Here is a 23,667-nt window from a genome sequence, read left to right on the forward strand (position 1 = left end):
TTATTTTATTGGAACGTAACTATGCAAATAATGTTCCCCATGAAAACGCTGTTGTGAATGTTGATCATAATTATGCAATTCCCCGCCTACATAATGATTTGGATGTTGTTGACGCGCGCAGAAGTCTTGATGTTGAACGTCACAGGGAACAAAGGGCCAATGAAACTTTAGAACAGGCCCAACAGCGTAGAGCGGCAAATGCTCTACGCCAAAATGCAAGACGAGCAGCAGAAAATGTAGAAGACGCAAACGCTCGCCAACAGGTAGATGTACAACGTCATCGTGTGAATAGAGAAAATGAATTACCCCAACAAGCTGCAGTAAGGCGTAGAGCGGATGTTTTGCGTCATCGAGTTAGGGCTCCGCGTTTACTAAATTTAGCTAGGATTAACAATGTTTTACCTCCCACACATTCTGCAGGTGAGTTTACTATTGTGTGTGAGCATTGTCGAGCTATTAAATTTAATAATGAAAATCATTTTAAGTGTTGTCACAATGGCAAAGTGGCCCTGCCTGCTATATTACAATTTCCTGCTGAAATACGTGAATTGTTAAGCAACGACTCTGCCCAAGCTAAACAGTTTCGTAAGTATATCAGAGTATACAATAATGCATTTAGTTTTGCTTCTTTGTCAGCAAACATTCGACCACCACCAGGTCATGGACCCCCCTGTTTTAGAATATGTGGTCAATTATTTCACAGGTATGGTGCTTTATTACCTGCTCAGAATGAAGTACCTAATTTTAGCCAATTGTATATTGTAGAGGCTGCAGCTGCCTTAAACATGCGTATTGAGAATCCGACACATGCTCATTGTAATCGTGAAACAATGCAGATAATTCAAGATGTTCTTAACAGGGATTCTCCATATGCTGCAGCTTATGAAAAAACGGCTGAAGTGGAACGTGAAGAAACAGCCAGAGCAGCAGCAGAAAACAGACAGCCTTCCATTGTAAGTATGGTAATGCGCGAGGGTAATGATCGCAGAAGGTATAATGCACCCTTGCATCAGGAAGTTGCTGCCATCTTTGTTGGTAATGATGGAGCACCTCCTGCTGCAAGAGATATTGTTGTTTATCCACGTAATCAACCTTTGCGGCAAATCCCTCATATATCATGCAATATTGATCCTATGATGTATCCCATTTTATTTCCACGTGGTGAGCCGGGTTGGGACCCAAATATGGCCCATGTCAGGGAGCATGCAACTGGAGTTAGAAATAGGCTAACCCAGTTGGAATATTATATTTACCGCATTGCTATTAGGCGAGAATTTTCTGCCCTTCATCTAGCAGGCAAATTGTTTCAGCAATTTTTAGTAGATGCATATGTTAAAGTTGAAGGCCAACGGCTTGCATTTATTCGCCGAAATTAAAACCAGCTTCGAGCAGAGTCCTACCAAGGACTTCTGGATTACCTCCAAAATGCTGCAGATCAACGTAACTTACAAGCAGGTAATGTTGTTGTCTTGCCTTCCACCTTTTCTGGCTCACCCCGTAACATGCATCAGTTGTACCTTGATGCAATGGCATTGGTTTCAAAGAAGGGTAAGCCAGATTTGTTCTTGACTTTTACTTGCAATCTAAAATGGCCAGAAATTGTTACTAATTTGTTACCTGGTCAATCTGCTTCTGATAGACCGGATTTGGTTGCAAGGGTTTTTAAATTAAAATTACTAGCTTTGAAAAAAGATTTAAAAGACGGTGTATTGGGTGTTCTGTGTGCACATGTAGATGTTATTGAATTTCAGAAAAGAGGTTTACCGCATGTTCATATGCTTTTACATCTACACAATGAGTTTAAATTACGAAATGCTGATGATATTGACTCATTAATTTGTGCACAGATTCCGGATCAAAACCAAGATGCTGAATTGCATGATATAAGAAAGTCATGTATGATCCATGGGCCATGTGGCCACCTTAATAATACATCTCCGTGCATGAAAGAGGGTGAGTGTACTAAGCATTTTCCTAAGCAGTTTAATGACGGAACTGTTATAAATGTTGATGGTTATCCCATGTACCATCGCCCTGATAATGGAAGAACGGTAAGAATTCGAAACTTAGATGTTAATAATAGGTGGGTTGTGCCTTATAACCCTTTCCTATGTAAAAAATATATGGCACATATAAACTTGGAAGCGTGTGTGTCAATTAAAAGTGTTAAGTATTTGTATAAATATATTTACAAAGGTTATGATACTGCACACATAGAAATCAATGAGCGGATCGATCATGATGAAGTAACAACATTCTTAGATGCCAGATATGTGTCTGCACCTGAAGCAACTTGGCGTCTCTGTGAATTTCCTATGCATACTCAGAGTCATTCCATCATAAGACTTCCTGTTCACCTTCCAAATCACCAACAAGTGTTTTTTAGGGAAGGCAACGAGGCTGTTGCTGCTGACAGGGCTGAAAATTCTAAGACGATGTTAACAGCCTGGTTTCAATTAAATCAGCAGGACCAGCATGCGCAACGACTTTTTTACACTGAAATACCTTACCACTTTGTTTTTCGGAATACACAACAACAAAAACGGTGGGTAGTTAGGCAACGCGGTGCTGAAAAGATAGTAAGTAGAATGTATAATGCCAGTATCCGCGAAGGTGAAAAGTATTTTTTGCGCGTCCTTCTATTGCATGTCCCTGGTGCTACGTCTTTTGACGACTTAAGACATTTCGAAGAAAATATTTATGCTTCTTTTAGGGATGCATGCTTAGCACGAGGATTGTTAGCTGATGATAATCTTTGGATTCGCACCATGAACGAGTTAGTGGAATATGCTTCTCCATCTAAAATGAGAAAAGCGTTTTCTTTTATATTGATTCACGGTGAACCGAATAACCCACATGAATTGTGGGAAACCTTTCGTGCTGCTATGATGGAGGATTACTTACGCCACCACCCTGAAGTACAGGCAGAACAAATGGTGCTAGGTAAAATTAAAGGGGTTATTCAGCAATTTGGTAAGCGTCTTACTGATTTTGGTCTTCCTGCTTTACAGGAAGCTTTGCTTGATGATTTGCCAAATGCTGAAGGAATGAGGCAGGAGGCTGTAAATATCAGGCCTTTGTTAAATGCTGAGCAGGTTCATGTAGCTGATTCTATTATAAATGCCGTCACCAATAGTAACATTAATGTTGCCAATATTTTCTTCCTAGATGGGCCAGGTGGCACAGGTAAAACTTTTACATATAATTATATTATTAAGGAAGTTATTGCGAGAAATCTGTGTGTTGCTACTTGTGCCTGGACAGGTATTGCTGCCACATTATTGCAGAATGGTAAGACTGTCCACTCTCTTTTCAAGTTACCAGTCCCTGTTTTAGATGGCTGTACATGTAATATCAAACCCAATAGTGATCATGCAGCATTTTTAAGAAGACAGGTCATCATTATATTTGATGAAGCCAGCATGATACCTAAATATGCTTTGGAAGCTATTGACAGAATGTTTAGGGATATATGTAATAGTGAAATTCCCTTCGCAGGTAAAGTTATTCTTCTGGGAGGAGATTTCCGTCAAGTACTCCCTGTTGTCAGAAGAGCCGGACCTGCACAAATTGTAGAAGTTTGTTTGAAAAGCTCAGAACTCTGGCACTTGACTCGAATTTTCCACCTCCACACGAACATGAGAGCTGGAGAAGGAGAGCAAGTCTTTGCTGAATTTCTTTTAAACCTTGGTATTGGTCGGGTGCCACAAAAACTAGATGATCCAAATCAAGGTTGTATTGAAATTCCCCATGAATGTGTTCTGCAACCTAATGAAAATATCGTTACTTCTATCTTTAGTGAATTAGATGATGTGGAATTTTCACGTTGTGTCATCTTAACCCCAACAAACGAAGAAGCGTTGGAAATAAATGAACAAATTTTGAATCAAATTCCTGGTGATACCCGTACATATTACAGTATCGACTCTGTTGTTTCGGATGATCAAGAAGAAATTGATTTATATCCCATGGAGTTTATTAATTCCTTAACTCCAAGTGGTATGCCACCACACCAATTAAATGTCAAAGTTGGATCTGTTGTAATGTTGTTGAGAAATCTGTCCCTTAAGGACGGTCTTTGTAATGGTACAAGGTTAATGGTTCGTAATCTGCGTGCAAATGTTATCGATTGTGAAATTCTTACCGGTATTCGTAGAGGTGATCGTGTGTTAATTCCGAGAGTGTCCCTCTGTCCAAATGATACAAATCTACCCTTTCAAATTAAACGCACCCAGTTTCCTTTAAGATTGTCTTACGCATTGACTATAAATAAAAGTCAAGGCCAAGCTTTTGAGAAAGTTGGTATATTTTTACGTAGACCTTGCTTTAGTCATGGCCAACTTTATGTTGCATTTTCACGTGCTCGGTCATTTCAAGCAGTTAAAGTACAGGTTGTTAATACTTTTAAGCAAGGTTATGTAGGAGATAGGTGTTTTACAAAAAATATTGTTTTTCCACAAGTATTATAATTTTTCATGTTTCGCTTTTATGCAACACTAAGATTTCAAGTATTGGTTAGTGTTATGTTGCCTGTAACATTAACCCTGCAATCACATAATTTTAATAAGCAACTTACAATTTTGATTTAGTGCTTATCAAAGTTGTGTATTGCCTACGTGACCATTATATGATGGGTTTCAGGTGTTCTCATGCCTTAATAGGTGTGTTGACAGTGTTAGCATGTTCTGTCTCTAGCTTTAATCGGAGATAGTTTCTCAACTTCAATGATTAAAGTGTGTGTTTACGCCTGAACAAGTGCCGCGTCTACTTGATCTTTGTGGCACACAGTTGTCGCACGCGGTGTTGCTAAACTAAATTGTATATCCTTTTAAAAGAACGTCTATCTCCTACACTGTAAAATATTGTTGTCCACTGCCTGTGAGAGTTTGCGTCATATTTTATTGTGCAAATGTATGTTTTTCTTCTCTCATAGGTGGAGTGCGAAATCCAATGGCTTACCTTCTCGAGGTGCACCCCGTTACGTCAATTTTAGCTGGATTTATAAATAAACAAATTTTTCGAGCTCACAATTATATAAACATAATTTAATTCAAGGGTGAATAAAATTAAAACTTTGTAGCCCTTTCTAACTTAAAGAACTTTATTCTACTAAATTCACTTTTTTAAAGTCCAGTTAAAGTTCGCAAACTGAAAGCCAGGGTTGCCTTAAGGGGGATTTTCACGAAGCGAATTGAATGGCGAATTCGCTTTTTAATTTTCACAACAAAATAAATTAGGGGCCAAATTCATTGTTTACATTAGTTAACCGCGTTCTGATTGGTCAAAAACTAGCAGCGAAACCTTTAGCCGCGAAAAAGTAGGAACTGTTTCTACTTTTCAGCGAAGCGAATATTTCGATGCAAAATCAAAACTGCGCATGCTCAGATACAATTCGTCGTTCAATTCGCTTCGTGAAAATCCCCCTTTATGGGTATTTTTTTTGTATATTGTCTCCCTTTACTTAAGGCAATCAATATTTATGTAACTGTACATGTATATTCAGTTGTGCAAATTACATCTTCCTTATATTTATGCAACTTTATTTAAATAGTAATTTATTTTTAGGCAAACTAAAAATGTCACGATTTGAAAAGTTTTTAAGTGAAAACACTGCTGCTTCAGCAGGAGTATCGTCTGCAGGCGAATCAACAACAACAACAACAGCAAGTACAACATCAGTAACAGAATCACTAGCAACAGCAGTTACAACAGCAACATTTGCAACAACAACAACAACAGCAACAACGACAACAACAGCTGCATCAAGTCAAGAAAACCTTAGTAATGTAAGGTCCACTTTTATTACCATCGTCTATAAGTTCAATTCTCTTACATATTCTCATCACATTGTTGCATTGAAAAAATTGAGTCTTATATTTTTATATTTATGTTGAGTTTTATATAGTATATTCTTTTCCGTATTTTAGGTTCTTTCTTACAAAGCATACCTACGGTATCGTAGAAGAAACCCAGGGCCCAGGTCAAGGGCGTCATACCTTGTGTGGCGTCGCCTCGGGGGCAGGGACCGCGAGGGCTTCCGCTGGCGGGAGCGGCCTGGGCAACCTACTCACGAAGAAGGGGCGAAATCGATCCTGATACAACAGGGGGTGTGTTCCATCAAGGTGGAATACCGTTAATCGGTACCCACTTTGATATATACTTTAAATCCTTTAATTGATTTTCAAATATTTCACTCCCCTGTGTGTCAGTGGTCGATATTACTCGCGTTTCAATTTTAATTGTCTTTGATTATTTTATAGTTCCATTTATAGTTCCATTTATAGTTCCATAATTTTCCCAGTTTTGCCTGCTTTTTCTTAGTTTTGCATTAAAGTCAATTTTCTCAGTATTTAGTTTTAGTCATTAATATGCCACTATCATCAATATTTTGCAGATAAAGTAATAGTGTTTGTATATAGTCCTGATGCATAGTTAGTATCGATATTTTTAATATTTATAATTTATTTAAAAATTGATACTTAAAAAAACTTTTGTCAAAAATTAAGAAACTCTGTTTGCTGCCTATTAGCGTATTTTTTTTTTTTATACCGTTAAGTTGTTATTATAGTACAGTTATAGTACGGTTATAGTTATTTTAGTTCGCTTTTTTCATAATATAGAGAGTTTTTTATTTATTTACTATTAGCCAGCCATTGTATTCTTCATTTTGCCCCCTTTACATGAGTACCTTTGTATATGTTTGCACATAGCTTCATTTAACCATTAAATTGCTTCATGATTACCGTTCTCTCTAAAATTGTACAGTTGTAATGTTAAATTCTTAATATTTTGGTTCAAAGCTGGCTACAATGAGGTTAAAGATTATCCAATACTTTATTCTTTGGATAACCTTTTGGCTAAACTGATACCCCTGTGGGAAGCAGCTAATACGAACATCATAAATGTTCGGGGGACCAGCAAGCCTGAACCTATCAATTTTGTATTTGCATAAGTGTTGATCTGTTCCTTTTTTTTTTTGTAGATAACATCAAAAATGAGTTACTACCTGAGACATTAAAGGCCTGTTTTATGTAAGGTAAGTTTTTTTTATTCTACATACTTCCTGATCGCTTAACCCGGCGTTTCGACGCCGGGTTTCCCAGCTAGTCTCTTTAATAATAGCCGTATTTTGTCTGTCTCTGCGCGGACCCCCCGCTGAGTTAGAAAATCGTGCTACGGAAACACGAATATCAAATGCAATATATTTTTATCCACTTTGTTGCCACGGGTAAATTTACAGGACGGGAGAACCCGTGGATTTTTCCACGGGCTAACGGCTAGTCTCTTTAATAATAGCCGTATTTTGTCTGTGTCCACGAAAGCCGTGTCCCGGAACGGAAACACGAAATTTTTAAAATGCGCACCAATACCAAATGCGATATCTTTACCGACTTTGTTTTGGCCGCTCGCGCGTAGAATACTATTCGCGACGCCTGATTCTTTAAAAAAACAATCCACGATTTTTGCTTATCCAAGATCTTTGCGGCTTACGAACAACTGTCGCCCCATATTTGAACATTGATTTATCTGCTTTTATTCATTATTGTTCTGCGGCTTTAGCCAGCAGAACTTTTAAATGGGATTTTTTGTCGCCGTATTTTTTGATGAAACTAGCGAATCTACCGAGTGGTACCAGTCTAAACTAGCGTACACTTTTAATGTTGTGAGAATAATTACTGGTTCAGAGGTGCAGAAAAACGGTTATTTTTAACGAATATATTATTTAATTGGGCCTGGTTTATTTAGCCAAAACTAACTAAAGTTATCTATATTTATTATTACATAAAGTTTTGTAAAGTGATCTGAAGCTTCATACTAACTATATAAAATCCCTATTTTATATAGTTAGTTTTTGTTTTGTTGATTACGACATTCAACTAGCCAGAATCCATAAGAAGTGAATTGGTGTACATTTATATGATAAATAGAGCCAGGAACTTTATGTACACGGCAAACATGGCAAATTCAAAATTCAAGTTTTTGCTGCTGGGGAGTCTAATCCTACTTTAATGGGATAAATTTTCGCGGGGATTAAATTTCGCGCATTTTGCGGATTTGGGTCCTATCCGCGAAAATTATTCCCTTCGAAAATTTGGAAACAAGCCATCTGAGAAAATTTGTCGCCGCAAAAATTTTGAAAAATTGCTCAATCCGCGAAGATTTAAATTTTTGTTTTTCTTTGTTTTCAAAGTCTGAGGCTTCCTTTTTCAGCCGAGTACTGAAGATAAACAGATAAGGGAAAACTGACAATGGTCTCGAATCAGTTGACCCTTTCAAGGAATCGATCCTTTGCTCCCAGCTTCTAACGCAGATGATCAACCGAATTTGAGTTCTCCTTACTCCCCACGAAGTGAAATAGTAGTAGTGGATGTAACAGATGAAGAATCAGGGTTTTTTTAATTCAATTAGAATTTCGTTTTGTTTCTTATCTAGTTGTGTTTATTCTACCTGACGTTATAGTTGTTTTGAAAGACCTTTGAACTAAAATGCAAAACTACAATTTGTCTCGGTCGGTGTAGAAATGACCGGTGTAACGAGGGTCGATGAGATAGTGCCATTCGGCACCGAACCTTTTTTGACAACTTATTTTACTTTCTTTAAAAATTCCTATTATGACCTCATCCGTGAAAAATTAGAACATCCCTCATTCGCGAAAATAAGTCCCCGCCAAATGCTAAAATTTCGCGGGTGAGCTTAATCGCGAAATATAATCCCCGCGAAAATTTATCCCATTAAAGTAGTCAACATTACACAACATATAAATATGCCAGACCTGACAAAAAAAAGGTGTAGCTAGCCAGAGCAAGATTATTGCGTAAAAATGAGCTATGAGATGCATATCTTTAATAACTTACACTGCATCTATATGTGGCTCACAACATTAAAAAGTGCTTGAAAATTTTTGGTTCTTTAAAGAAGTAAAGAGCAAAACTTTCATAGGCTGATACCAAACAGCTATGATATACACTCATATTTATGTTTTGAATAAGGAGATATGGAAATCAAAATCAACTGCAAGTTCTGTTCTGCCATACCATGACGTTAAAATCTCACGCTTCGACTATGAGCCCCTCCCTCTCGGAAAATAAATTGAAACAACGCGTGGCTTAAAAAAATAATGTTTGGTCCGTTTGGTATATAATTTTTTGAGAATTTAGCTTTAAAAAAATTGTTTTTTCAAAAAATTACGATTTGTCATAATTTCTTTTGTAAAGAAATTTATTGCCTTTTGTTAAAAGACCTGTATTCTGAAAGTCAGGAAGTATAGCTTATTGACGAAGAGCTACTTTGTTCATCACTAACATACTGCCTGGCAGTGAGCGGGATTGGATCCGCGGTCCCCAGAACTCGGAGCCACAGACGAACCCACTACACTACGTGCGGTAATATGTTAGTAATGATCTCAGATAGTTTATCCGGATGGTGTGTATACATAGGTGAATATTTATCATATTATCATATAATATATGATAAATATTATATATAATATATCATATAATTTTTGTGTTATACCAACACCAAAATTACATGAGGTGTTATGTGCGTTGTTCTGAAGTATTTAGGAACCAAATGTAAGGTTTGTTTCAGGTTTTTACGTTCAGTATAAAGACTTCTTTCGACATTTGCTTAAAGTTTAAACGTTTTTATGTTAGCATGTATATTTTGACTGTGTGTTTTGAGAAATGAAATAGAAATTAAAATAGGCTAATTTAACTACTTACCTTCTTCGACAAAAGCAAGAATCGTTTTAGAAGTCATAGGAAGGTATGGGCACGATTTTTGAAGTAGCCACGCAAAAACAGACTGCAACTAAAACAAGCAAACTCATATGTTTATAATTGAAAGCGCGTCATTTATGATTTATGATTTGTGGAGATAAAATTACATGGCAGGGCTGTATAAAATGCTCATAAATTATGTTCTATCTGCTCAACAAAGAGATGAAAGTACATTATCGCACTTACTCTTTTATTAAAATCTATCGCGTCGACTACATTCTTGTTAAATACCACACATTTAAGCATTGTGTCTCCACCCTCCAACACATGCCGTAATTTCAGGTTATCGATAGCTTGTGATGTTGTGACATAATGCATGGTAAGTACAATCACAGCAAGTGGAATGTCGGCATCTGTTTCCCTCGATCTCAACAAAAGTGTTATTGCTGCTGCATTCCTTGTCCAAAACTCCTAGTTTAGATTTAAAAAATGTATAATTAAAAATACAATTACAGCAGCAAAAACAGATTTTATGATTATTAAGAAAAATCAAACAAAAACAATATGAATGCCGACGTAATAAACAGTAGTTGCAAAACAACAATAATAACCACGACAACGGCAATGGCAACAACAATAACAACAACGACGACGTTTACGCCAACAGCAAACACATTGATAAAAACCATGAAGACGTCAACAACAACCATGGCGACTAGAACAACAACTACGACGACGACGTCAACAACAAACACGACGACGACGTCAACAACAAACACGACGACTAGAACAACAACCACGACGACGACGTCAATAACAACCACGACAAAGAAAAAAAACCACGACGACGACCTCACAACACCCACGACAACGACGAAAGCAACAACAACCATCGCGACCACAAACACAACGATGACACGTGGTGAACAAAGAAAATTTAAATCTAAAACCTAGGACCTTTTCCTTATTCTACAGCAGTTTTGGTACAAAAATTGCTAACCATGCTAAATTTCCAGGAAATCCAGGACTTTCAAACACATTAGTTTGCTGGTTTTGTAAGTTTTGGAATAATTTTTTGTACTGGAGTAATTCTGTAAGCTTTATCTCGATTTACTTAACTCAACATAATTACTTTCAGGGATGATTTAAGGACATTTTCAATGTTTTGTAAAATTTCCAAGAATTTCCAAGTCATTTTTCAAGGTCAGTGGTTAACATGCGACAACGTTTACATACCGAAAAGAACAAAAAACGAGCACAAAACATACATACCATGGAGGGATTGTGGGGAACATTAACAATAAACATTAAGCCTGAGTTTCCATACAACCACTCTATTCCATGTTTCACGCGTGGAGGTATATTCTGAAGAAAAAATAGAAGAGTGCTGTAGATAACAAGAATGGTAAAGAATAAATTAGCAATTTCGCAGGAACTTCTAAAACGGATATCTACGGTTGATATAGTAAACTCGGCCGTTACAAAGGGGTATTAGTTTAGTTCCCCATTTGTGCACAAAATGTGTTTATGTTATTAATAATTATTTTCAACGAAGGGCAAAGCAACGAACGAAAAAAAAAAGGCTCGTAAAAATTGCTTCTTTTATGAAACATAAAATCAATAAAAACATCTAGTTTTGATTTAGTTCGTTTTTTGAAAACGAATTTTCAACTAGTGTAGCTAGCGCAATATTTTAGTTCAAAACATTGCGCTCGTCAGTTAGGAGTTGGAAAGCAATACTATCCTCGCAGGCGAGATAGTAATAATGAAAGGTAGAAATAATTTCGCCAAATATAAAGTCTTTCATATTTATAATCATGACTGAAGTGATTTCCATTTTGTATCTTCAATAGATTGAATTGTGTTAGAATTAAAGTGCAACAAAAAAGTAAGTACATTTTTCCATAGTCAAAAGAAAATGACTTATGACTATGATTTTCCATACGGACAAAACGATGAAAAGTTTCTCACCAAGCTTTTTTTACAATAAAACTTTTCAACACAATCTTTCGTGAAAAAAAAAACATCCTGCTCTCTATTCAAAATATTTATGCAACTGCATCTTTAGAATTCAATGAAGATTGCCCGTAAAGAAACAGTGACTGAGTGATCATAAAAATAGAATACTGAATACCGAATACTGAATACCGCTCCAATGAAGAAATAGAACAGCGAGACGTACTCTCCATGAGTGTATGCAAATTTCGAGTTGACGACTAGCATTTTTAAAATTTTTAAAGCTCATCGCTACAAAATAGGCATTTTTGGTTATTGATTCTCGTAAAAGGCTTTCCGAAAGCAGAGTACGAGGTAGTTTTTAAAGCATGTTTTCATCACGGAAATAAAAAACATGCAGTCTCGTTCCGAGGAAAACGCAATTTTTCGACGACTAAAAACACAGTACTTAAAGAAGTCATCGACTTAAGAGTCGCTAAGTTTTAAAATTTTACAAAGAGAATAACTATAAAAACATAACTTTACCGTGATTGATAAATAACCTGAAGATTCTCCATTTTTTTTAATAACAGCATTGAAGATCTTATTTCTTGAAGTCTAAAACACAAATTGCAGAATGCACATGTAAAGTAGTTACTGTGACTGAAAGTGCAACAGGTAACACAAATTTAAAGCATGGAGGCAAATAGAATGAAATAAAAAAGAATCACTTTACGAAAGATGTATTAAATAAATTATTTACCTTTTCAGGTATATTACGAAGTTTTTTCATAATTAAACCTGGAGATAAAGTTGTGTCTGGCCCGTCGTAACTAGCCGAACTATTTATAACAAGTCTCCAATAAGCATCTTTTTTTGCAAACCGTCGGTCGAGACTAGCATTCCGTAAAAAGTCTTCGAAGAGTGACTCAAGCAAAATCGGTTTTAACAGGATGTCACTAAATGAAATTATGTCAAAAAGGATGGAAGAATATACAGTAAAATATAATATCGTACTAATTTATTCAGGTTTGTAGAATTTGATATTCGGGAAAAGTTCCAAAAGTCCTTGAGTCCATAAACAAGTATAAGTAACATTATCACTGGACTTTTCTTAACTACTCTGCCGGGAAAGACCCTTATAATTAGAATGCTGCTCGTTATCTCAACATTGTAAATACAGAAAGCGTTAACCTTAACAACAGCAGTGTCAAGCAACCGAGTCAAAGTTTTTAATCAGAAGATCTTAAACTTAAAAATGGACAACGTCCCACAAGTTTTTTAACAAACTACGGATAAATAAAGAAGTATAAATTAAGAACAGCAAAAGATGATTTTAGGTATAAAAGTTAAAATTGCCGAGAAATTCGAATAATGTAAAAGCAAATAAAATTTAATCTGGGGTTTATTAAACAATTATGACCACCCTCTCCTTTAAAAACTTTTCATAGGCTTGTGTAAATGAATTAAGTTTTGCACACTTTCACACTAGAATGTCGCAAAAGGAACAAAAGAGCAGCAATAAATTTTTGCTTATGTCAGCACACTTTGTATGACGTCATCGAAAGCTCAATTTGTTTTTGAAAAGTAAATAACAGTTATTTAACATATTTTCTGTTTTTACATAGTTTGCCTACAAAGATGCAAAACATTGCCCGAAAATCCGTTGTCTTCGATTTTCCGGAAAAATCCGAAAAATCATAATAATCCTGAGTCCACAACATGCAGAAGGATTCTACTTGATAAAACAAAGTTGGGTTGTACCGAATATGGTTAAGATAAGTTTAAAACATTTTTTATTTCTGCAACTTCCAGACAATATACACTGTAAAGGAGTTTATTTTAGGGTATTCAAATATTTGTTACTGCGGTGGCATAATTTGACTATGTGTGTTACGGACTTCTGAAACAATTGAAACATGAAAGATTAGCAAGGAAAATTTTGTTGCTACACGTATTTATACTCACCGTATTTTTTCATTATGAAGTTGGTAAGAACGTAGAGCACCTTTATAACTTTGCTCGCTCTCCATCCTGCAAAGAAACGCAAATGTCAAAAAAAGAACCATCACGATTTATTATGATTTATTAAAAAAACACATAAAAATTGTACTTTGTGACTTCTGCAAAGGAGAGACGGTTATTTCGATGTTTCCACATGTTGGGATCAAGCAAGCGTAACACATCCGTGGTCGAATTAAATGGCGCCAACGGAGGAAACTCTTGTAGTGTGGATAGAATTAAAGTATGGTATTTGAAAGCTCTCATCCATCTGAAAAACAAGTTGTTGATCTTTCACTTCTAATCACAAAAATGTTCTTGCTCCAATTTACAGACACAGTCAGAAAGACCCTGTACACGTTCATTCGAGAACATGTAAACATTTAACAGCCTTTCATTGCAAATTTGCTCATGTCGGCAAAAGTTGCTGACGTGGTATGTTATTTGCCTGCTTGCTTTGTTAACATGTCAGCATTCGCGTTGGCAATTCCCGAGTGCTGACGTGAATTAGAAAAGCGTTTTAAGAAAACGCGTCCTGATTTTCATGTTTCAGTTGAGTGCCATTATTTGAATGTAAAATAAAAAGAACTATTAAAAGTTTTGTCAAACAAAACAAGAAAACTTAGTAGCTTTAACAGTCGCATTGTTTCTAAAACTTACCCAACACACTAGTAACGTTAAGACAAAGAAAGTTGCCTAGTAAAGACACATCTTTTAGACGTTATATAGTCTCATTTAATACTTTGTTTAAAAATGTTTCGTCCATTATATTCGTGCCTTGATTAACTGCCTCTCCGTGGTCACATCTGTTTTAATTAAAATCTACCTTACATTTTTTTGCAATTTCATGCGTTTGGCCATTCATCACGAGTAAGAAATAGCAAGTCAAAATTTTGCTGCCAAACACCAATACCTTGCTTTGCAGAATAAAAACTAAACAAGCATGCATTTTTATCCTTACCACTGCACCGCCCGACTCGAAAATGACAGCTTTTATTACTAGCAGAATAACCGTATTCACTTACTGATGAAACAATTTCCTTATCTTTGCATTTGTAAATTGCTGTTTCAACATTAATAAGTTTTCTTTTCGTTCAGCCATTGTCGCTTCCAAAGCATTTGCAGCGGCGGAACGAACTTCTCGATTAACCACTAACGTTATGGTGTTCTCAACAAACGCATTCGTTGTAACCTGTTCCACAGAGTTGTCTATATGTTCGATTTGATATCTACAACAATGACAACTCAAAAGTTTTAAAAACAAAAAATCTTAATTCTAAATACTCTTACATAATATACCGAATTAGAGAAACCAGGAAACATTTTTTACACACCTGTATACTTCTTGACAGTATCCTTTTAACATTGTTTCTACGTGACCAGCGATGAGTTCGGTGCATGCAGTAATAATTTCTTCTTCGAAGAGTTTGGCCTGCTTTCTGTAAGCAAAAGACAATCGTTGACGTCATTTTGCTTAGGCATATTATTTGCGAACAACTAAGAAACTTTATATTTTACTGTCTAGTGCAACTATAAGTTTTAAAATTCAGAAGATTAATGTCTTCGAAATTTTAGCAAAAGCGACCAACATGTAACTATTAATATTGATAGCAAGAAGTTTAGAAGCTAACTAACACAATTAACGTTGAGTCAAAAGGACAAGACGATTCTACATTTCGTGGCTCAAGGATTTCTGACGAAAAAACTTTTATTTTCGTCTAGTTGACATTTGGCTTATATGTTATATAGTCCGCTTTTGTTGAGATTGGTAAAAAACAAAATCAGGGACAAAAAATTGTAAACACGAGGTTTGTCAATTATCAAATGTAAGAAATAGTAAGGTAACAAAACACCTAACCGAACAGTTGCACTTTGTTTAATTTCAGACACAAAGAGCGTAGAGTTGTGCGTAAACTTAATTTTTACTTTTTTTACCGTTTTTTTTATTGCACTCTGGCAAACATGCGAATATGAATAAATAAGTGTCACTCACTTTTTGTTTTTCGACCACTCTTCTTCTATAACTTCCATGACAGTAGCACGAGCCTCTTGAATACAGGTCATTGCTAACAACTGCTGACATGCACCCTCTGATTGCAGTTGTTCGTGTTTTATCTAGACAAGATGTGTAACAAGAAGACATTTTTTATCGTACATACATCTTAGATAACAATCGTGCAAATGAGGACTGGATTTTCCTCTTTTATTCTCTCCTCTTTCTCTCCTCATTTAAAAAATCATTGCTTCATAGCACAATCATGCAAATACTACTTCGTTGGCTGTGTAATGTACGTTAGACGGTTGTGTAGTTGTGCTTGCATGACTTTCGTACCTCAAATGGGAGCTTAATGCGCTAGAATCCCCTCGCAGGACCCTCGTTGATAGCAGTACCAATAGGAACTGACGAGCCTATCCTGGGTAAATAATTTCAATAATAATAATAATTATAATAAAATCAAAATTTTTCTAACCAACTCCGTCAGTATGCAAAAAAAATAACTTTTAATGGAAATAAAACTTCCCACATCTTCTCGTAATAGGAAAAAACCTGAAAGTGATAAAATTTCTGGCGAATTCCTCATTTAAAGTAAAAGTGATTAAAAATAAGTGTAAAAGATACAACTTACATCGGTGAATACTTCAGATATTACATCTTGAACGACAAAGAATATTTCCTCATCGATAATGTCTTTACTAAAAATTAAAATGTCCTACGAAAAAAAAGGAGTGTTAATGTGTTGGGCTTTAGAACAAGCGTAGTCTTTTACTCTTCTCAAACTGTTGACAGACTATCCTCTATTTTTAAGGGAATGTGATAAAGGTATGAGTACATGCCAGAGAAATGAGTCATGATGTTTTATGCGACAAACATTACGCCCCTCCTGTCTAACCCTCAGACCGCGAAACACGTTTTTATGCATCATTAATTTTCCACTGAAGTCTGTGTCGAAAAAGTACATGTAGAGCTTACTCTAAAAAAGACAAATTATGGTCTTTTTTAGTTTGCCCAAATTTAAATTTTAAAGGGTCAATTCTTGAAGAAATAATTAACACTCTAGTCAACCTTGGTACGATACTGTGCTTACTTCTCTTAAAATCATTATGTGAGGTTCTTGCTGTGTAGCATGATTTTCATCTTCATTCACATTCGCATCTTCTATGTCTTCGTTTGTTACAACAAACTCGGGATCGTTATTTTGTGTTCGCTTCCGTTTGAGTTTCTCTCGCAAATCCAATGCATCAACATTATGACTAATAAATGCAGACTCATCTTTTTGTGGTATTTTATCAGAACTATCCTCAATAACAATCTGTAGAAAGAAAATCATACTTATATACACTATTCTTCTTTTCTCTCTTTAATGGTAAAAAGATTTGCACTTTTTTGCAGACTTACCACACTAGGTATACTTTGTGATGCCGCAGTGGCGAAGCCAACAGGTGCTTCCGCTTCAACCTCTTTCACCTAACAATAGATGCGAAGGAAACTATCAAATTTAGAATCGCCTTTAGCTTAATAGTCCAAGAGCTCGTGACGAAATCGTTCAACCCAAAGGTACAGAAAATATGACCCAAGAGAAATTAACTGAAAATGCAAAAAAATGTTACCAAATATTGTGGTCCTAAGTCTTGGTTAGACCCCCACAAAGATGAAATATTATCAATTATGCACAATTCGTGAAAAACAAGTAATTCCAAGTTTATTAGAAGATGCTACAGAATAGGTTAAGTGTTTTTATTGAGCATATTTATACAGAACATGTTCTGAATTAACTGTGATTTAGTAGGACAGCATGTGGGAAAGTGAAAGTAGAAAGATAATTTAAACAGAAATGTGGCACATAAAGAAAACAAATGGAAGAAAATAAAGATAATACGGAAATTAATTTACAGCAACCTGGTAAACAGATTAATGGTAATGATATATACAACCTCTATTTTTTGACTACACATTTTATTTATAAGAACACTCTACTTGAAAAAGCTTTCAAATGTCCTTAATTATTTCAAGTTAATGGAAGTCTAATAGATGAACAATTGAAACAGTGATATTTCAGAATTCTTGCAAGAATGTTGTTGAAATCTGAAATACAGCAACATGTCTCTTCAGAAAAAGCAGATGGTGGACATGGCTTCTATTTGTAATGTTACAGAATATTTAATGCTCTGTAAGCTGTTAAATTTTGGTGAAAAAAATCAAAATAGCAAAAGCCTTCAAAGGGAAGAAGAAGAATTTTCAGTGCTTCAATTGGTATTGAAGAAAGAGGTAAAGAAATAGCAATCCCAAAAAAAAAGCGCTGACACTAAACTTAAGTCATTAGCTTTTGAATTACGGGAGATTGTTTTTATGGTGACCACAGAACATTAAAATGTAAATTCCACGACATTTCAGGACAATATTGTTTGATATTATAGGACAATTTTAGGAGAAATTGTTAACCTTAAAAAGCACAAGCTTAAAAAACCTTTTGTGATGCAAGCAATTATTTGCAACTCAAACTAGAAGTGCTTGTGTGACCACTAAAAGCCAAATATGTTGCAGCATTATACAAACCTCGGTTTTTAATTAACCTATTTACCCCCGTGACTAGCAGAAAGGGTTCTGTGGGTCCCTGATGTGCAGGATTTAAAGTTTGCTCAAATATTTCCGAAGCAGGTCACTCATTTTCACATTTGAAACATATAATTGATTTCATGCGAGAATACGATGATAAAATTAACTTTGGACAGAAAAGTAGTGATGAATACTAAAGTAATTCAGAATGGTAATACAAAGAAGAGGATAAAGTGAAAATAACAATGCCCTCGAGTGTCTTAAAGCCTCTTCAACAGTTTCTGGGAAACATAAAAGATCATGTAACCCCTTGAGAATGACATTTTAAAAATCTTTGACACAAAAGAAGCTACTTTTCAATAGATTGTGTTGAGCAGTTTTCTTGTTATGTTAGTTTCAAGCAACAGCAAAAATTGTCATTTTTCGTTCTGGGAATTTAGCCAAATCATTCTTAAAAATGAAGTTACAGTGACTGAAGTGTTCATGTGATGAACTTGGAGTTTCTCACTAATGTGCTTTCCCTGTAAAATCCAAGAACGGTTATTTTTCTCAGGTATTAAGTTTTGTGCAATTAGCATTTTATTAATATCTTTGAAAAAAATTCATTGAAAAAATACCTTATCGTCATGTAGCAAATTAGGTCTAGATCATATTGCACTTAAGTATTTTTTCTGTCATTTTGGTCTTGTAAACTAACTTACCATGTGGGCATGTATTTTCAACCATTATGATTGGTTTAGAACGAATATTATGCAAACAAAATGTTACAGCTGGTGGCTACACGATGCAACCTTTATTTCCAGGTATATGCACATGAAAATCATTGATTTCTTAGACCATTCATTAATCTCAACAAAATTTTAACGACATGATGTTATTTCAAGACATTTTAGGAATAAAAGAAAAGCTTGGATTTAATAGAAGAATAAAATCAAAGTCAAAATGTTTTCTTAATAAGCAAAGCTAAAATAATGAAGTTCTGAAAGCTTTCTTAAAAGATAACATATGGGTCTCTAGAATTTTAACGAACATTATGACATCTCATTTATTATTTATGGAAATCAATTAAAAATGATGCTAAATGATTTAAAATAAAGACGTTTAAAAAGCTGTAGCTTAAAAGTTTTAACTTTTAACTACTACTTGAGAAATCCTTTCTGTAACGTTTGTAAAAAGATTTAATATTTGAAATTGCAAATATTTTTCTTAACATGATTACTTTTCAGCACAAATCCAGGACGTCTTCAATTTTTTTAAAATTCCAGGAATTTCCAGGACAAGTTGATTTTTCCAGGATTTTTAAGAAATTTCAGGACCGTGGCCACCTTGTAATGCTGAAAAAGACAATTAACAGCAATTTTTTAGAAAGGAGAGATTAATGTGCCAGAAGTCATTTCAAAATTTCTACCCTTAATGGAGGACCAGATATCCGACGATCAAATTTACCTTCAAAATTACGAAGAATTAAGTCTATCAGCCAAGATAGTGTCTTCGCTGTTACTTTTGGACGGCAAAAACCTCCAAAACATCTTACACTAGGCCTTGCTATGAAAAGTATTTCAGGAAGTAGAAAAATAATTGAATTATTAAATCGTCTAGGTCATTGTGCGACCTATCATACAATCGAAGAACTGGAGACGAAACTCACGTTTGAAGTAAACAAAGATGAAAATACTATGCCTTGTCATATGAAAGACGAGCCTAGGTTTATAGAAACTATGAGTGGAAAGAACACATTGCATGACACTGTAGGAATGGCTTATCAAATACAAAGAAAATATGATATCAGTGACCTAAATTATAGAGAAAAAAGTAAAAGAGATCTAAAAAGCAAAGAATTAATGCCTTCATTAAAATAAAAGAACTTTCAAAGCTGTTGATTTGGAAATTGAGCCTTATTGGAAGAAACCAAAGATGAAAAAAGCTACATTCCTACTAAGAAACGATGAAAGAAGATTGTATATACCAACTCATACAAACAATCTTGGCTTATAGATGTCCTTTGGATGGTTGATCTACTTGTAAATAACATAGCTTACCCATGTGGATTGGTTGAATTGCTTCATTACATCTTTGACATGATTAAAATGTTCAAAAGTATGGTATATTCGTCAACTTACACAATCTCCCACATCAAGCTCAGTGGTTCTTGAAACAAAAAGGAAAGCTCAACGCATAGCTTCAGAAGGAAATAAAGACAGCATTGCTGTAACTTACGACCTTGCAATTTCAAAAGTTGCAGTGCAGATTCAAGTAGAAGAATCACGCAGATTCGATAATCTGTTCATTGCAATTTTCCATGCAATTGATAAATTTATAGAAGAATCTGGAGGTCCGTATGTCTTAACGGAGAACAACATTTTGGCAAAGGTTCTCTTAAAGTTTTATAACTGGTTTACAACTAATCCGTGTAGTCCTTGAGATATTACATTTCAAGTCGTATATGGCACCGCTGTCAAATGTTGAAGATGTTACCAGTATTATTCAATTAGAATTGGATGTTATCAAGCAAAATAAAAAGGGTAGGAACAATACCTTGAAAAGACCAAGGAAGGTGCTCATGGGAAAACAGTACAATATTGAATCATTTATATCAACATGTTTCATCATTATTACGCGTAAAATTGGAAAATTTGGACTATATACGTATTGTTTATCTATAACTGGAGATATTTTCTTTGTTTTTAACCATCCAAATTACGCACGATGGCTCGTAATGTATCACGATAACTTACTGAAAGTAAAATAAACACATCCAACTGTCTACGAAGATTTCAGGAAAGGTTGGTTTTCCTTGCAGAGAACTGAGAAATCATTTTCTGTACAACCTATTATTATCTCTTAAGCTAACCATTAATGCTGATGCAGCAAGTAAATGCACAGGAACTGGACGTTAAAAAACACTATATCCAATGAATCCATTCTCCGAAAAGACAAATTATGCAGCATTGGCACTGGAAAATGTGCAGCAGAGGATACTCCAGATTTTCTTTTAAATGTAATGAAATCTGGTTTTGATTTGTGCAAGAAACTTTTAAGGGAATGTGTAACTAATCCAAAGTGGTTTAAAGAAACATCATAAGAAAAAAGTTAAAAACATTTGCAACAGAAGATGGGATTCATAAGAATCCAAAGGTAGTCACAGTATGGTACGAGACATTTTTGGTTCTATTCTCCATCTGTCTCTACAAAAAAAGTTCATATGGCGAAGGTTTTAAAGTTTCCTCTTACTCCAGTACTACTATCGCTGAGTCATGTAGATGGATCAATGCAGAAAACTACAAAAGCTTTGATCATGAAACACTTGAAATCTGAAGTTGTTACCATAAATGCTTCCTACGTCAATAATACTATTTTAAATCCCCTATTACTTCTAAAAAAATGTGCATTTCGTTTTTGATAAAACAGTATCTCCATCAATTGAAAATTGTGAAAGAGACAAACGAATGCTGGATAAGAATTTTAAAACCAGGACAAAAGCGCCCTCGAAGCTGGGTGCAAGCCTTAAGAAATAACCAGTGCAAAGAATCTCTAGTGCATCTTGTTTAAAGTTAGGAGGAAAACAACCTTGTTTCTGTACTTAAAGAAAAAACTGTTTTCGAAAATGGAGGTAATATTTGCTATTCTTAAAAAGTACATGATGGCAAGATGTTAAAAAACGCTTTTATACTGTTTACACGAAGAGGCAGATTGGCGAATGATTAATCAACTCAGATCAATATCACCAGCAAATAATGTAGTAATACGCAGAACTGACACTGATGTTTTAATTATTAGTTGTTTTTCACATAGTTATTTAAGTTATTGTTGTATTTGCAAAGTTATATAAGTTATTGTTGTGTTTGCAAAGTTATATAAGTTATTGTTGTGTTTGCAAAGTTATATAAGTTATTGTTGTGTTTGCAAAATTATTTAAGTTATTGTTGTGTTTGCAAAGTTATTTAAGTTATTGTTGTGTTTGCAAAGTTATATAGTTATTGTTGTGTTTGCAAAGTTATATAAGTTATTGTTGTGTTTGCAAAGTTTTATAAGTTATTGTTAAGTTTGCAAAGTTATAAAAGTTATTGTTGTGTTCGCAAAGTTATAAAAGTTATTGTTGTGTTCGCAAAGTTATATAAGTTATTGTTGTGTTTGCAAACTTATATTATACTTATATAAGTGGTACTTACCTACAAATTTTTGTGCATGTACTTTTTGAGGTATTTTAAGGCCTTTCCTGTACTTTGACCCAAGTATATTAGTAAGTTATTTTCTATTTGAAATCTTAATTTTGATAATTTATTTTGGGTGGTTTTTGTGCCTTGTACCTGGTGAGGTAACATTTACACAGGTGGGGGATCTGAACATGCTTTAAGACCGAAAATTATGATAAGTTCTTACATTTTTAGAATTCTCGCATTATTTCACAATCATAAACTTTTGCCTTTTTAGGCCTTTTACAGGGGTTCTGACCTATACTTTACCCTTGAATTTTGGGGTGTTTCTAAATTTCGAATACTTAGCTCATAAGAATATTTTTAGCAAGATTTGATGCAGGTACCAGATGGGTCAAAAACATGCCCAATTTGCGACCATTCAAGTGGCTTGGGCAGACAAACGCCGCCAACACAACGAAGCTTACAAACATTTTTTGCATTTCCAGTTAATTACTCTTGATACATCAGGTTGTACCTTATGGGTTGATCGATTTCGTCATAAGCTCTTGGACTATAAGCAGTTACTTTTTCAAACAAGATGGCAACTTATATAACGTAGTCAGCTAACGCAAAAAAAATAATTGTGACCAGAAATCACTGCATAAAATTCTAGGTGACATGTTTGGATGACATTCTAGTAGAACAGCAAAGGTGACAAGAAATATCAATACAAACACACCACACAACAATAACAAACATTTGTTACGATTTAAATGATGAACAGACAGTATATAAAACATTTCACTAAACTAAAGTATGTCTCACTGAGAAAGAAGTGCTGGCTACTGTGTGTGAAAGATTATTAAAAGGTGACTACAGTTTACAGTCGTAAGTACCTTAGTAAGAATTGTTTCATCTTCCATATCTAGTACGTCAATCATATCAGAAGCATAATCAAGCTTGTGATAAACTCCAATGTAGTGACCAGTCAACGAGAAACTATTTGTTGGCGTATAACTAGGTAGAGGGAGCAAAGCACTACCCATGACAACCTGCATGATAAAAACAGCTATTTGGTACTACTTGCTCGGCTATTTGGGGCTGAGAGGGGACGGAGTGATTCAAATAAATAATGTAACAGCATACTAACAAGTCCTTTAAAAGTTGTAAAATAACTTAATTTTTTTAGACGCAAAAATCCTACATGATTTTACTATTCTTGAAAAAATAGTTGCCATGGTAGCACTTCGGCATATTTTCTTAATAAATATTTTCTGGGCAATTAAACCTAACTAAAAGATAGGAGAAGTAACACATTATC

The 23,667-nt window shown here is 34.9% G+C and overlaps 1 protein-coding gene across 4 annotated transcripts in view; it reads right to left on the minus strand.

Moving 5' to 3' along the window:
- LOC130647188 (germinal-center associated nuclear protein-like) overlaps positions 1-23,667 on the minus strand; it is a 61,743-nt gene that overhangs the window by 5,463 nt on the left and 32,613 nt on the right. For 3 of the 4 annotated variants that reach the window (XM_057452953.1, XM_057452952.1, XM_057452955.1), the window contains exons 14-27: positions 23,243-23,398; positions 17,053-17,121; positions 16,742-16,966; positions 16,283-16,366; positions 15,649-15,770; positions 14,990-15,094; positions 14,681-14,884; positions 13,768-13,926; positions 13,623-13,688; positions 12,418-12,613; positions 12,201-12,272; positions 10,992-11,084; positions 9,966-10,190; positions 9,723-9,810 (exon numbers count right to left, since the gene is read on the minus strand). In XM_057452953.1, the coding sequence (XP_057308936.1) occupies positions 9,723-9,810; positions 9,966-10,190; positions 10,992-11,084; positions 12,201-12,272; positions 12,418-12,613; positions 13,623-13,688; positions 13,768-13,926; positions 14,681-14,884; positions 14,990-15,094; positions 15,649-15,770; positions 16,283-16,366; positions 16,742-16,966; positions 17,053-17,121; positions 23,243-23,398 (1,864 nt within the window). The remainder of the gene's footprint in view (positions 1-9,722; positions 9,811-9,965; positions 10,191-10,991; positions 11,085-12,200; positions 12,273-12,417; positions 12,614-13,622; positions 13,689-13,767; positions 13,927-14,680; positions 14,885-14,989; positions 15,095-15,648; positions 15,771-16,282; positions 16,367-16,741; positions 16,967-17,052; positions 17,122-23,242; positions 23,399-23,667) is intronic. The other variant, XM_057452954.1, reaches the window with a different exon arrangement.

Source organism: Hydractinia symbiolongicarpus, chromosome 6 (genome assembly GCF_029227915.1).
Source record: "Hydractinia symbiolongicarpus strain clone_291-10 chromosome 6, HSymV2.1, whole genome shotgun sequence".
Classification (NCBI taxonomy): Eukaryota; Metazoa; Cnidaria; class Hydrozoa; order Anthoathecata; family Hydractiniidae; genus Hydractinia; species Hydractinia symbiolongicarpus.